This window comes from Symphodus melops (assembly GCF_947650265.1).
Source record: "Symphodus melops genome assembly, chromosome: 4".
NCBI lineage: Eukaryota > Metazoa > Chordata > Actinopteri > Labriformes > Labridae > Symphodus > Symphodus melops.
In genome coordinates this window covers 13019174-13033106 of record NC_136694.1, presented here as the reverse complement: position 1 = coordinate 13033106, position 13933 = coordinate 13019174, and the positions used below count along the sequence as shown (strand labels likewise).

The 13933-nt window shown below is 43.6% G+C and overlaps 2 protein-coding genes across 2 annotated transcripts in view; both read right to left on the bottom strand.

The window, feature by feature from the left end:
• LOC306822950 (paxillin-like) overlaps nucleotides 1–13933 on the bottom strand; it is a 30651-nt gene that overhangs the window by 5081 nt on the left and 11637 nt on the right. The window contains exons 3-7 of the mRNA XM_079342265.1: nucleotides 7076–7248; nucleotides 6834–6919; nucleotides 6432–6571; nucleotides 6046–6241; nucleotides 5792–5939 (exon numbers count right to left, since the gene is read on the bottom strand). Coding sequence (XP_079198391.1) covers nucleotides 5792–5939; nucleotides 6046–6241; nucleotides 6432–6571; nucleotides 6834–6919; nucleotides 7076–7248 — 743 coding nt within the window. The remainder of the gene's footprint in view (nucleotides 1–5791; nucleotides 5940–6045; nucleotides 6242–6431; nucleotides 6572–6833; nucleotides 6920–7075; nucleotides 7249–13933) is intronic.
• On the bottom strand, nucleotides 7–5527 carry LOC306822949 (uncharacterized protein). Its single transcript, XM_079342264.1, has 3 exons — nucleotides 3961–5527; nucleotides 2810–3079; nucleotides 7–2546 (listed from the first exon to the last, which is right to left on the bottom strand). Exons 1-3 carry the CDS (start codon nucleotides 5065–5067, stop codon nucleotides 2121–2123), a joined length of 1803 nt encoding a protein of 600 aa, XP_079198390.1. The 5' UTR covers nucleotides 5068–5527; the 3' UTR covers nucleotides 7–2120.

The following is a 13933-nucleotide window of genomic DNA, read 5'->3' as shown; positions in this document are numbered from 1 at the left end:
CTGATGGAAATGGGAGACCAAAGTTAACAAACAAGATGTATGGAGGGTGAACAGAGCGACAGAAAGACCTTTTGATGAATACAACAGTGGTTAAAACTTCAGATATGTTCCGAACATTGAGTAGAAGGTCCTAAATCAGGACTTGGGTTTTGGTATCACTGTCTATATATCACTTATCAACAACGTCCTTCACATTCTTTTTATTATGATTGTTTTGATTGTGTTTTTTTATTTAGTGAACATCTACTACATCCATACATTGTATGCACTCCATTTTCCTGTGATAACGAGTAACTTGTTGATCTCATTATTTAAAGAGAACAATGCTGGTTTTCCAGATGATGACTAAAAAATCATTTGTTTTCTTAGGATCTCAACTTGGATTTGAGTAATCTCAGTATAACTAAATGTGTTTTCTCACTAACGTGCTCATTTTCAGCAATCTAGAAAACAATACAAAACAATATGCTGCACACAGTGATATGCCAGACCACGACACGTCAACACTAAAGAAGTTAAGCCTATTTCTGTTTCATATTATGCAAAACGCATCATAACCAGCAGTTGGGTGTATGTCAGCTAAGAACATCTGTAATACTTAAAGGTCCCATAATCTGCTTTTTCTGGTTTTATTCAAATCAATAAAAAAAACTTTATTTGTCCCCAGGAGGCAATTCAAAGGCTCACAGAGCAGCAAATGAACAACAGTGCAGGTATTATATATTCTATATAATCTTTAGTGTGTTTTCCAGGTGTCTAGTGCATGTTTAGGCACATCTAAAAGTTTGCAGAAACGTGGCTTCTCCTACGTCCTCCTGTTAGCAGTAGCTGCATGGTTCCTAGACCCCCCTCGTTGAAAATTGAAGTGTGATATCACACTGTGATGATGTCACTGATCCAACCCCATTGGCTCATTGTAGCAAGCACAAGCTCATGCTGCTTTGCTTAGAGCAACAGACTGCACTCCCGATATGGTAAAAGGGACGCAACATTTCCGAGAACCGTGCCGAACGACTGACCAATTACAACAGAGCAGATGGGCCGACCAATCAGATCAGACTTGGCACACATGGGGACCCTGAGCATTAGAAATACAGGCAGATGAGCTGCATGGAGAGGCAGTACATGAAAATAGACACTTTTTTCAACATTACCAATTGTGATTGCACTTTAATATACACATAAATGAGATATATGGACACCAAGAAGAGCATAATATGGGACCTTTAACTTATTGTTGTACTATGTACATTATAAATACATCATTTGTAAATTTGTCTGAACTGTAGAAAGTTAAAACATAGTGAACTATGTAGCTAATGTTAAGCTGTCTTAATACTGTACATATCTATATGAGCCATTTAAAACGTTTTTATCAACTCTAACCTATGTCTGAAGACTTTCATGATCACTTTTGAAATATCAATATTGTGTGTGTGAATATTTCTGGCTCCTGAAATGTAAGCAAGCACAGACCGTCTCAGATGGTGTTATTATTGGAGCTTCATGACTCTTACATTCCTGTGAGAGAGAAAATAGGATCTCTGCTACATGTATTTGCTCACCCTCAAACACCAATAAAACAGTCACTAGCCATGACCTAGGTGCAAATTATACTCTCACTTGTTTATTAATAAATAACATACTGCTATTTACCAAAACTACTTGAGTAAAGACTCTATTATTCTGGTTGACGGGATGTTATGTGACATTCAATAACCCAGTGGGACCAGTTGACGGAAGTCCTGTAGGAGATGTTATAACTATGCTGGTAACTGTGCTGTCATGTGGAAGATAAGGTTTCAGTTGCACTGTGAGTATACCATTCCTGCTCATGGCAGTAGAGTTAGTGTAACTGGATGATGGGGGTTACACTCTTCTTTCCTCTAAGCTCTTAAACTCTTACTGGGCACTGAACACACAATCACTGGCGCCGTCAAAAGTCAGAATTAGAAAACGGTCTCAGGCTTTGTAGCTTGGACGTCAGCATCACTCACAACCTGAACCGACTGGATTTCAAACAAAGCTTTAAAGAGGCTGATCGTTTCCATCTACCATGAGTTGGCACGAGTGGAAAACAGTATTTTCATGGTCAGAGGTGCAACTGATGAGTCAAATTCTCAAAGGCACCCCAAAGCAAAAATGATATTGGTTGATAGACATTGGAGAGAGTGTGAGGTAAGACAAACGGACATATGCAGAGAGTTGAGCCGTGCCTGCATCGGTGGAAAGATGGGGTCATACTCAGTCTGACAACCCACTGACACATAGACCTTGGGAGGTGGGGGAGGAGTGATGGGCTTGAGAGGGGGGCTAGGCGATGGAGAGGGCTGGACGGGGGGAGGTGTGGGCTCCCTGGGGGGAGGAGTAGGCTCCTTGGGGGGAGGAGGGGTTGGCTCTCGAGGAGGCGGAGGGGTTGGAGGGGGAGGAGGTAGTGGTGGAGGAGTCTGCTTGACTGGGGGTGGCTTTTTGGGTGCTGGAGGAGATTGCGGAGGGGGGAGAACTTTTCTCTGTGGGGCAGGTGATTCTGGGGGGATGATGATTTTCTGGGGGAAGGAAAGAAAAGGGAAACAGCAGAGAGACATGAGAAAACAGAAAACAGGGAAGAAACAGGTGCCAGAATGGAAAAGAGGAAATGAATCAACAGGAAAGATTGGCACAACAAACTGCAAAAGACCAATAAATTGTCTATTCTATCAAATATTTGCCAATTTATTGATTTAATGTTTAAGTATTGGGGAACAGGGGAACTTTTAACTCTTAGTCTAACATTGTCAAGCAAATCCTGCTTTGTGCCTCCACTGTCTACCTTATCCACAGCAGGTTGGGCCCCTTCTTCACGTGTTCGCTGTGGGTTGGACATTACGATGACTCCTTCTGTCAGCCAGTCATCTTGATTCTGCTTACGCCTGCGCTCTACTCGCCCAATTCCCAGCTTACCCTGCAACTCCTCAATAAGTCTGTCTTGAGAGTTGCTCTTATTCACAATGACCGGTCCCATTTTACGTCGCAACATCCCGTCCTTGTACATCGGATGCACATTGGAGGTCTCTTTGGTGCGGCGGATGACCGACTTGAGCTGGAGAGTACATATTGTATAAGCATGTGCAATTCCCCAAGAAAGTCCAAGTCGAGTTGCAATCACATGCAGGCCGGGCGAAGAGCGTCTCATTCAGGTTGGAAATCCACTCAAGCACTGGCTCAAGAAAACAATTTCCTGAGGGGTTTTCAGGCCCTTGTCTTCCTAATAAAATTTGCCCACAAAAGCCAAGTACAGCCATCCACTTCATCTAAATTCATTCTCTACTTCTACTATGCAGGAAACTCTGACACAGCATGCCGGAGAGTGAAGTCAAACCTCTCATATCTCAGAATATACTGTCAGTCTGCAAGTGCCAAGCAAGGCCAACAATCTTAGAAGCAATGGGCATTCTTTAAACAACATATGGCGATTCCTCTACATAAATGACACCATCAGTGGTTAAAAACACATTTTTTGCATCACCCTGGGGTTGCATCAACATAACAGGCCAATCCCTGTGACTAACAGAGTGATGTCTACTGAAGCAAGTAGGGGCGTGTAAAAACATCCTTTCAGCAAAGCTTTCAACATCAGCCACAAATAGTCTCGACAGAGAGATCTCTCCCTCAAGGCATTTTGCAATTGCTATGCAATGACACCACATGCATCAAGCCACAAAGATGGAGCAAATTCTCGCAACACACAGTGTTTTTGAACGTTTTCACAGCCTCTTGAATTAGCGGCTGCTCTCCCAAAACAAGCTGATTAAGGCAACAAGAGCCACACTGCCAGAACAATCTGACTGAGCGGTTCTGCCCTTATTGTCAGAGATAATTAATGTCTTAGGCCACATGGCCAAGTAATAGACAGACCCCATGGGGTAATAAAGCCTCTTTAGCTGTAGCTTATTTTGGGAGAGTCAAGTTGATGTGTCCTACTTGGCCAGAAGCAGATAGTCGCTCAACAGCAGAGAGCTGCTGCATGGGCAGGTCCAGCGTTGCATCTGGTGTCCCGGGGCAGGAGGAGGGGGTCAAACACTCATCCATCCAGCTGGACTCAGTCATGGGTGTCAAAGTTCCCTCTCGGCTGAGCTCAGGGTAAATTCCATCTTCTTCCTCCCAAGATCTGTCTTCAACTCCATGCATAACATTGGCAGATGGCTGGTTGTCACCCAGTTGGGTAGAGTCAGAGGCTAAAAGTTTGTCTAAAGCATCGTCCAATAAAGGCTCCCGGCAGGGCCAAGTTAAATCCATTATTTCATCTCCTTGCTTTTCTATTAGAGGGGGAGACAGGCTTTTTGAAGGAACAGCACTGGGGCTGCTCATAGATGGTACAGTATAATGGTTTCTGATGACTGACGCAGGACTCCTAGGAACTGTAGTTTCAGCATTTATCGCTGGCACTGGACTTGAAAGCCTTGGGAGAACTACTGGACATGTGCTCTTTGTTTCAAGACTAGAAGTTTTGGGTAAACTTTCTAAATTAGAGATATTAAGGACTGTTAAGGGACTAGCAGTCTTTGGAACTGGACTTGATAGTCTTGGAATTGTCATGGTACAAGCACTATTGGAAACTGTTTCAGGAATAGTTCTCTTTGGGGTGGTTACAGGACTAGAGATGATAGGGACTGTCACAGGACTCGCACTTTGTGGAACTGGACTTGATAGCCTTGGAACTGTGACTGGACTAGCTGTCTTAGTGGGTGATTCTGGACTATTACTGAGACAGATTGGACTACAGCTTTTAGGGATTGGGCTTGAACTCTTGGGACATTTCAGATCAGGGGGGCTAGGACTTTTGGTTCTAAGAATGGGACTGGGTTTTGATGACACAGTATCAAGAGTAGGGCTATTTGAATGAGTGGTGGTGACCGGACTGAAACTTTTTCCAACAATAACTGGACTTAAGTTCTTCCCAGGTGGACTTGAGAATTTACCATCACATACTTCAAAGGTTCCAGATGGACTAGGAGGCTTTCTGGTTGCAGAGATACTAAAGGTGTCCACCGTAGAGATCTTAGAAGTTACACTGACACTATTGTCCATCTGTTGAATCTGGGAGTACTGAAGGCTCTTGGATGATGATGTGACTACAGTGAACCCAGCTGAGGAGGTGGGGGCAGAACAACCATCCTCATCTATATGCAGCTCCAGAGGAAGAGGGGTACAGGAGGGAGTATCATAACTTAAAAGCAGAGGAGTGTCAACTAAATCAATGTTAGGATGTAAAGATGGGGTGGTTACTGCTGGGAGAACTGGAGAACCAGAAAGAAACAAAGGGTCTCCGACAGCTTCTTGATTCACTGACAACTGAGAACCAGACTAAATCAGATGGATAGATGACAAGATTGCAATGTGTGGAGACAGGACACACAGTAGGAAAAGAAAAGAGAAAGACACCAGGAAAGACACATTGAGAATGAAAAGAAATTTGTCTGATAGAGAAAGTAAAGAATGGGTCAAGTTTACTCAGATCATTTACATTGCTTACCTAAAATACAACCAAAAGAAAAACTAGACAAAGTTTCTGTTTATTATTATTTCTATAAGGTATCTACAAACAGGGTATTTCAAGGATATGTATTTCTTTGTGGTATTATCTGGCTGTATGCCAGCAACAGTGACCCACTAAACATCACAAAAGTCAAAATAAGAAAAGTCAGTTCATAGAACTAGTCCTATTTTATTCATTTTATTGCAACAAAACAGAGCCCTTCTCCATCAGGTGTGAAAATGAAACTAAATCTACCCACTTGTGAAAACTACTCACATTGCTTTGGACCTTGAAGTCAGACAGGGAGGCCATTAGCTCGTCCAACTCTCGTGTGGCAGAGGAGGCAGACATCCTGGCTTGCTGTTGAGAAGGTGTTTCCTCTTGCCCATCTGTTTGGTCATCTGACACAGCCAATGGTGTCGGACTTCAGACAAAAAGGACATCATTTATGGACATCCACTCGGTTAATAAAACTCACTTGCAATCATTTTTTGCCATACTTTATACTTTTTAATAATTTTTCCACTTACACAGGTAAGGGAACCGAACTTTCCAGCTCATTCAGAAGACTGTCCACAGTCGGTCGTACATCCTCTATTCCTCGAGCCGCTACACCACGTTTCGGCTTCTCTAACACAGGTGGAGCCACATTGCCAGCATTAGAGATTCCATTCTCCTGGATATGGTGGATGATGCTGCATGCAGGCAGTGGTGGCGCTGTTTCTTCTATCAAACAAAATAATTACACAATGAAATTCCCTTCATATCCATAGTGCATGCACATTTTGAGTAATTATAACCCAAAAATACAGCTAGGAGCCATAGAAAAAGAGATTTCAAATCAAAACTGCAGCATATATATTCATGCAGAAAAATATGCAATTTTTCTAGATCGTAAAACAATCTCCTTGTATACCTTCTGTGGGGAAGACAGGGGTGCTCTGCTGGACAGCATTAAGCTCCAACAGCAGGCGGTCGAGTTCAGACAGGTTGCTTCCCAAGGACGAGTTCATGGCAACAGCTGATGAGTCACTATTCTTCTGCTTATTAGGGAAGCTGAACAGAGCAGAGAGAAAAAAAATCATCCTCAACAGAACCGAACGTGGATAAAAATGCTACTCTATCCCGAGACAGATAGTATTCAGATGAGCTTTTTGGAAAGTTCAGAAAGACAACAATTAGAGATTCCTTATTGTTTCCTATAGTTGGACCAGTAAAGTTCAAGTTTTTCTATTATGGCAGGAAAACAAAAGGGTTACAAGTTATCGTAAAACTTTTCATAAACTCTTGATCCTACTACGATGTTCCAAAGTCTTGCCTGTAAACGTGGTCCTCTTCACCAGCGGGTTGAGTTGGACTGCTGCTTTCTCCAGACCAGGGACTTCTCTGAGCTGAGCTGAAAGACTGAGGAGAGGAAGTAAAGTCACTACACCGTTGTCAGAAGACATTTCACAAATAAAGCAACTAATTTGGGCTTTTTTCCATGAGTGAGTTTTCAATTAAGGGATTGAATAATTCTTTATATCAAACACAATATTATGAAAGTACATGTTTCTTTACCTCTGTTTCATCTAGTCCGTTTAGCTCAGAGGTTGATGGGACTTGGGGTGGGGAGCAGATGTCTTGCTGGATTTGATCTCCAACAGGGATGGAGTAGGCGGAGTCGTCAGACAGGAAGAGTGGGCGCTTGGAAATGTGGGATGTTGTGGACTCAAGGTCCGCCAACAGAGCATCTATAGAAATAGAAAAAAACAGATTTCATCATCACAGGTCTGAAGCTAATTAAATTTACAGTTGGTGCTGGACCGAAGAACACAATACTTTGCCATATCATTTCTAATGAGGTACCTGTTCATTTAATGTATGTTGTATCAAGCCAATGTGGATGGTAATGGAAATCTGTCAGTATTTGGCCCCAAGGGTAGAGATGGACAATTAATGGAAACCTTTCATTCAGAGCCTCTAACCGACGTAATCTTGTCGATTATTTTCAGGGCAGAGTCACATGACCTCACATGCAATCTACGACATGGAAGCAATGTCCTTTGTTTGGACACATAGTTTTTAGTGAAGACGACACCCAACTAAAAGAAGTCAAATGAAAACACTAAATAAACACTTTTTGCAAAAAATACAAGTTATTTCTTTCCTAGCGTTTTAGAGAAGTTCATTCCTACTTTAAAACTAATATGTGGCATTTTCATTTCCAGCAATGGTTTGACTTCAGTTCTCAATACTCAATAAATAGTTGATCAGACCTGCACTCTTTCATTAGAAGACATACTCCAGCTTGAATAGTGGAGCATATTTAGAGTAGAGAACTATGAGGGCAAATAACAAATACAAAATAATTCATTGTAATCGAAGTAAAATATTCAACTAACCTTCACGTTGATTTGAGGTCATATCGCTCACACTCAGCCTTACACAAGGGTGAAAGTACCTTAGTTTTATATGTTTATAATTCCCAACATTAGCCTAAATCAGATAATCCCATGAAGTTATTTTATCACTACACAAAGAAAATACAATAAGATAGGATACAATAAACTAGGACTTCTCCTTAAGGAATTTTGTCATACACTTAAATCCTTTAATCCCAATTAACTGTCCAGAGTATCATTTAAATCAAAACGATATATTATACACTTTACACATTACCCTGTACATTATCCACGTAATACGTAATTAAAAGTGATGAGATACAAGAATGTACTGATGCATATTTACCACACTGGAAAATCCACTGCTCATTACATTAGAATTCACTAATGCACTTCTAGTATTAACATTGCAAATGCCAAGCAACTCAAGAAAAGTTCCATAAACACAAGATGAAACAAAATCAGCCTGTTTGGCAATCAGAAGCCCCATGTGCAGTGACATGAGGTGAGGCGGAGTTGTAAAAGTTGAATCATGCAGGCTGTCACAGCCACTCCTTTGGTTACTCATTGACCCTCGTCTGCCCGGAGTTCTGCCATGTCTTAAATCCAAGAGTCACTGTCAAGTCTGCGACCAGGTCATACAGTACCTGTTTATATTTACCATCTGACAGCCACCGTCCCTGCATGGAGGGGTCATTAAGTATTTTGAGAGGAAGAAAACAACTACTAATTTAGCAGCCCTAACAAGTAGGTAGAAGGACACAAGACATTATAGGGGATTTAACGAAGAGCTCGGACTGTATTACTGAATACTTGAGCTTATTTTAGCGTGCTCACTCACCACGGCAGTGTTGTGTTTCTCTTGCTGAAATTAAATGTATACTTGAGGCTGTTCAGGGTAAGAGTGCTGTCTAAGTAAAACTAACGGAAAGTTCCAGACTAATACAAAGAAACCAACCTTACAAACATTTTTGTTTCTTATTCACAGACCACCATTCAACCTTCAACCAAGTGGAAGCATTTTGATATTGCTGACAGGCTACAACACCAACCGCATGAAAGTACCACCAAAAACAGAAAGTAGTGGGTCAAGAAAACGTAGCTATAGTAACAGAGAGACGGGACATACCTTAGAAAAAGACAAGGCATTAGACGGAGGGAAGTGGAGAGGAGGTAATAAAGAGAAATGAGAAGCAGCTAAAGAGGAAGAAGGCAACCCAAACAGACCGACGACCAGGCAGGAACTGCCTCTCTTAACTCTACCATCAGCAAGAGAGAGTAGGAACGAAGAAGAGGAGGAGGAGGAGGAGGAGGATTCAACTGAAAGCAGAGGAGAGTCAGGAGTGGAAGAGGAGAGGTCAAAAGTAATGCCAGCTCCAACCTACAGCAGCTGCCTGAAAGAATACGTATGAGACACTACTTACACAAAAGTCTCTGCGCTGAAAACAGTCTCCGAGAACAAAGCTGTCCAACTTTGGCCGGCTAGACAACGATAGAGCCTTGAAGAGCACACGGGGTTGTTAAATGGGTAAAGTTGAGAGCAAGCACAGCTCTTATCATCAGAGGCATGCCCTACGAAGGGAGTGGTATCACCAAGGTATACAAAGGTACGATCAGCCCCTCCTTCTCAGTGTCAGCACACACACTCTGCTTTGGTTTCTCGTATCGTTACGACATAGTCTGCCAATACAACCACGGTTGCACGCTTCAGCCATGACTGATTTAATTGGTTAGTTGTCAGATGAAACATTAACTAAACGGAGCCTTTTATACAGTGAAAGAAAGAACAAATTAACCTTCCAGCGGTCTGTAATAAAAGGTTTGCTTTGCGGACCAAACAAGACATTTCCGGATGTCTGCTTGGACTCCTGGAAACACTGGTTGATGTTTTCCCCCCACTTTTACTTTATAAGGAAAAACATTGATCACGAGAAAATACAGCACATTAATGCTCATTTGGGAATAAGTGTTAGGTGTTTGCCCTGAAAGGATGTGATCTCTCTTAAAAGTCAATAAACTAAGCACAAGATTTCCCTCGGAAACAACCTGCAACAACCTGTCTGTCTTAAAGGGGAAACTGAATGCTACAATCGGTAGTATCATCGGTGCAGAAGATATTTGGACTGTCATGTTTCCCAGACTAAGAGGAGACACATCAGAACCAGAGCAATATCAATGTACCAGACCCACTTGGCCGAACGTCACATTAGCAAGGTTAGCATAGCTGACATGCCAGTTGACTGGGTTTCACAGCGGAGACTCCGTTCTGGACACAGAAGCCCAACACATTCCTCCGAGCTTCATGATGGATACAGCACAGCTCACTGTTTACACTGCTGCAGCCAGCTCTGTGCTAGCCTGTAGATACAACTAACGGCTTGGAGTAGAGAGGTTGTCAGTCTTCAAAGCTCCGACCAAATATGGTGTATGATGAAACGTGCCGTTCACAGATGGTTCAGACCATCACACGGACAGGTGCACTCGGCTCCACTTCTGGCCCTCTTAAAGGAGAAGTCTGTGAGTATGTGAACTTATGAGGTTTCCCTCTTTTAAACCCTGAGGTCATGACTTCGTCTTCTTCTTCTTCTTGAAAACATTTCCCAAGATGCAGCAGTGTTTGATCACATCGGAGAGAACAGCAATATGGTAAAGCTATGTAACACAACAGGTTCACACATTAACAAGTACGAAAAAAAAAAAGATAGTGAGAGCAGAAAAGTCTACCCATTACTGTAGGATAAAAACAGCAGGATATGACAGCATCATTTAAATATCAGCTGATACTCCTGTGGCACGCTACATAAATAAATAGTTCTTCTGACATTAGACACAAGAAGTGTACCAAGTCTTCCTGCAGCTGGTGGAGACCTCAGTCAACAGATGTTTGTCCAGACGGTTTACACAAGAGATGTTAATCAACTTAGCTCTGGAGCTGCACTGGCTTTAACCCTGCTGATAAAGAATCTGCTGCTACTTGACAGAGTTACGCTGAAACACAAACCTTCAGGCTATATGAAACACACTTCCTGAAAGGCAACAGCTCCTGTGAGATCTGTCTTCCAGCTTTAACGCCCAAAAGGTCTAACATTAAAAAAAATAAATGAATCAATAGCTCATTTATCTCCAATAAAGATGCTGGATTACAGTCCCTTTCATTGAGACAATCCAGGCTAAACGGTTAATATAAAAAACGTGCAGTTTAATGGCTGCTTTTGTTCCCTGACTGTTCCCTGTTTCCTGAGTGTCAGACATGCTCTGGCCCATCCACAAGCTGCACAAACACACAGAGGTGTGTCAGCGCTACTCTGCCAAGGGAACATACCACGACACTCGGGGGGTAACGGCACAAACATGTTCCCCAGCAGTCACCCAAAATGGATCAACAGTAAAATGAGGAACTCATCATAGACGTGCAAGAGTTCAAACTTCAAAACCAGTTCCCTTAATCGTCCTTATCTTTCTCAGAGACGGGGAAAGAACCCTTTGAAGGTAACTTCCTTTTCGAGCAGACTTCAGTTTATTTTACAAAACGCAGGCAAGAGGCTTCCCTGAAAAAAACACTTTTTGATGTGTTGCAAGAATAAATCGAGGTAAAACCTTAAAAAGATCTAATCTCCTTTATGACAGGGTGACAAATACACTCCTGCCTAGCTACATCCGGCTACATAAGAAACACAGTCTGCCCTTCTTATTTACAGAGAAGGAAAAACTTAACACACCCGCACCAGTAAGATGTAATGTCCACGACATTAAATATGACATAGCAGGGCACAGCTGGGCTCAAACAATGAGGAATGGCGGTGGGAGTGGCGAGAGAGAGAGAGAGAGATAGCGGTTCAAACTAGGGAAGTGTGTGTGTGTGTGTGTGTGTGTGTGTGTGTGTAGACGAGCAGCAGAGCATATCCTCAGAGGCTAGAATGTGGGTTGACGCAGATTAAGGAGACTCCCTTCCTCCCAGATGAATGGTGTGCATTTTAATTACACAAACGCTGCTCGGCACTGGCTCATTACTGGAAAGAGAGAGAGAGAGAGAGAGAGAGAGAGAGAGAGAGAGAGAGAGAGAGAGAGACTTGAAAGATTGGGGTGGTCGAGGAAATGTTGAGGAAGACGGGAAAATAAGACGTGGAAGGAGGGGGGGGATGCAGGAAAATGAGGGGAGAGGAAGGAAGCCATTTGAATAGTCATCTGAGGTATGTAAACAGCAAAGGGAAGAACAAATAATGGACCAGCAGTTAAATTACAACCAACCACAGTCAAAACCAACATTAAAAATGTAAATACGATACAAAGAATCCTGGAAAACTAAAGCGACTCCATGAGATTTGTAAGATTTAAATCCTTCGTGTCAACAGCAGAGAGCTGACAGGACATCCTGCCTTGTTGAGCTTCTATCAGTGCTGACCACGGCACAGAGTGAATCAATGCTGTCTACAACTCATCACATCTCTTGTTTATTTAGGGGAGCTGGTGCTGGCTCTTATCAGGGAGTAGGTGCAACTAAAACACAGCCTTTAACAACCTGCAGGGGGTGATGTTAAGTCGCATGTGAGAGACGAGCACACCCCTGGCTTTTTTTTTCTTTTCTTTTTTTTTTCCTTTCACCCTTGTTCAGGGACTGGTATACAGAGCAGGCTTTATCTTTGTGAGGTTTATAAATGTCGAGGTATTTACTGAGATGTGAAGTGACACCAAAGTGAAGCTAGGTTTCTGCGAGTTGGTGCTCCACCGTTGTTTCCTGACCTCCTTTTCTGCATCTCTCTACCCTCATTCCTTTAATTTCTCCCCCTCTGTGTCTGATGGGTTTCAAGGTGCATGCAGGCTGATATGAATTCCTAACGTGCCACAGCTCGTCTTCCAAATACGAAGGGAGAGAAATGCAATGTGCACACTAGATTGTAAGATAAAGACAGAAAAAAAGGTACTAGAGGCAAGATAGAACAGATTTTTTCTTTAGTGGAAATTTCGGCAGTTAGAAAAATCCATTTTGTTTTTAATCAGTCTGAAATAATGTTCCCCGAATGAAATATGTAAAAAGTGAACGTGTAAAAAACTATCTCCTCAGTATTCCCTGTATGTTTGTCGACATGAAGTGACGGCCTTTCATGTTCAGTTGTGTCAGAGATGGTCTTTCAAAGGGAAACGAAATGACAGACCATCCCAGAGACGATGAATCCCTCTCTCCGCTTTCACCAGAAGGAAAAAATAAAAATCCGGACGAGTCGGGCTCTCGTGCATTTATACTCTTCTCCCCTCAAGGCTCCTGTTACACAGCAGAAGGCTTGTGTCTGTGCTCATTTGGTGCGCTTCACACCGAATTAATAAGACTGGAAAGGCACACTACCAGACACACAGGTGCAACAGAAGAACAACAAGGACGCACACAGGTGCCTCTCAGCAATGCTGCCTACACATACCAGAGACACACTGGGGCATCGAGGTCCACTATAAATACCTTCACAGCCAACACCAGCCTGGGGGAGCACACACATACAGGAGGTGATGGATGACCAAACTGGTCAAAGCAACATGACAGACCACCCAACCAGCCCATACTGTGTATTACATGACATACAGTATCACAACGCACGCACGCACGCACGCACGCACGCACGCACGCACGCACGCACGCACGCACGCACGCACGCACGCACGCACGCACGCACGCACGCACGCACGCACGCACGCACGCACGCACGCACGCACGCACGCACGCACGCACGCACGCACGCACGCACGCACGCACGCACGCACGCACGCACGCACGCACGCACGCACGCACGCACGCACGCACGCACGCACGCACGCACGCACGCACGCACGCACGCACGCACGCACGCACGCACGCACGCACGCACGCACGCACGCACGCACGCACGCACGCACGCACGCACGCACGCACGCACGCACGCACGCACGCACGCACGCACGCACGCACGCACGCACGCACGCACGCACGCACGCACGCACACACACACACACACACACACACACACACACACACACACACACACACACACACACACACACACACACA

Coding starts and splice junctions, on each gene's coding strand:
- LOC306822949 (XM_079342264.1), bottom strand. CDS start 5,067: ATGGACAATAGTGTCAGTGTAACTTCTAAGATCTCTACGGTGGACACC. Junction 3,080..3,960: donor GACTATCTGCTTCTGGCCAA/GTAGGACACATC, acceptor TGTACTCTCCAG/CTCAAGTCGGTCATCCGCCG. Junction 2,547..2,809: donor CCCAACCTGCTGTGGATAAG/GTAGACAGTGGA, acceptor TCCTTCCCCCAG/AAAATCATCATCCCCCCAGA.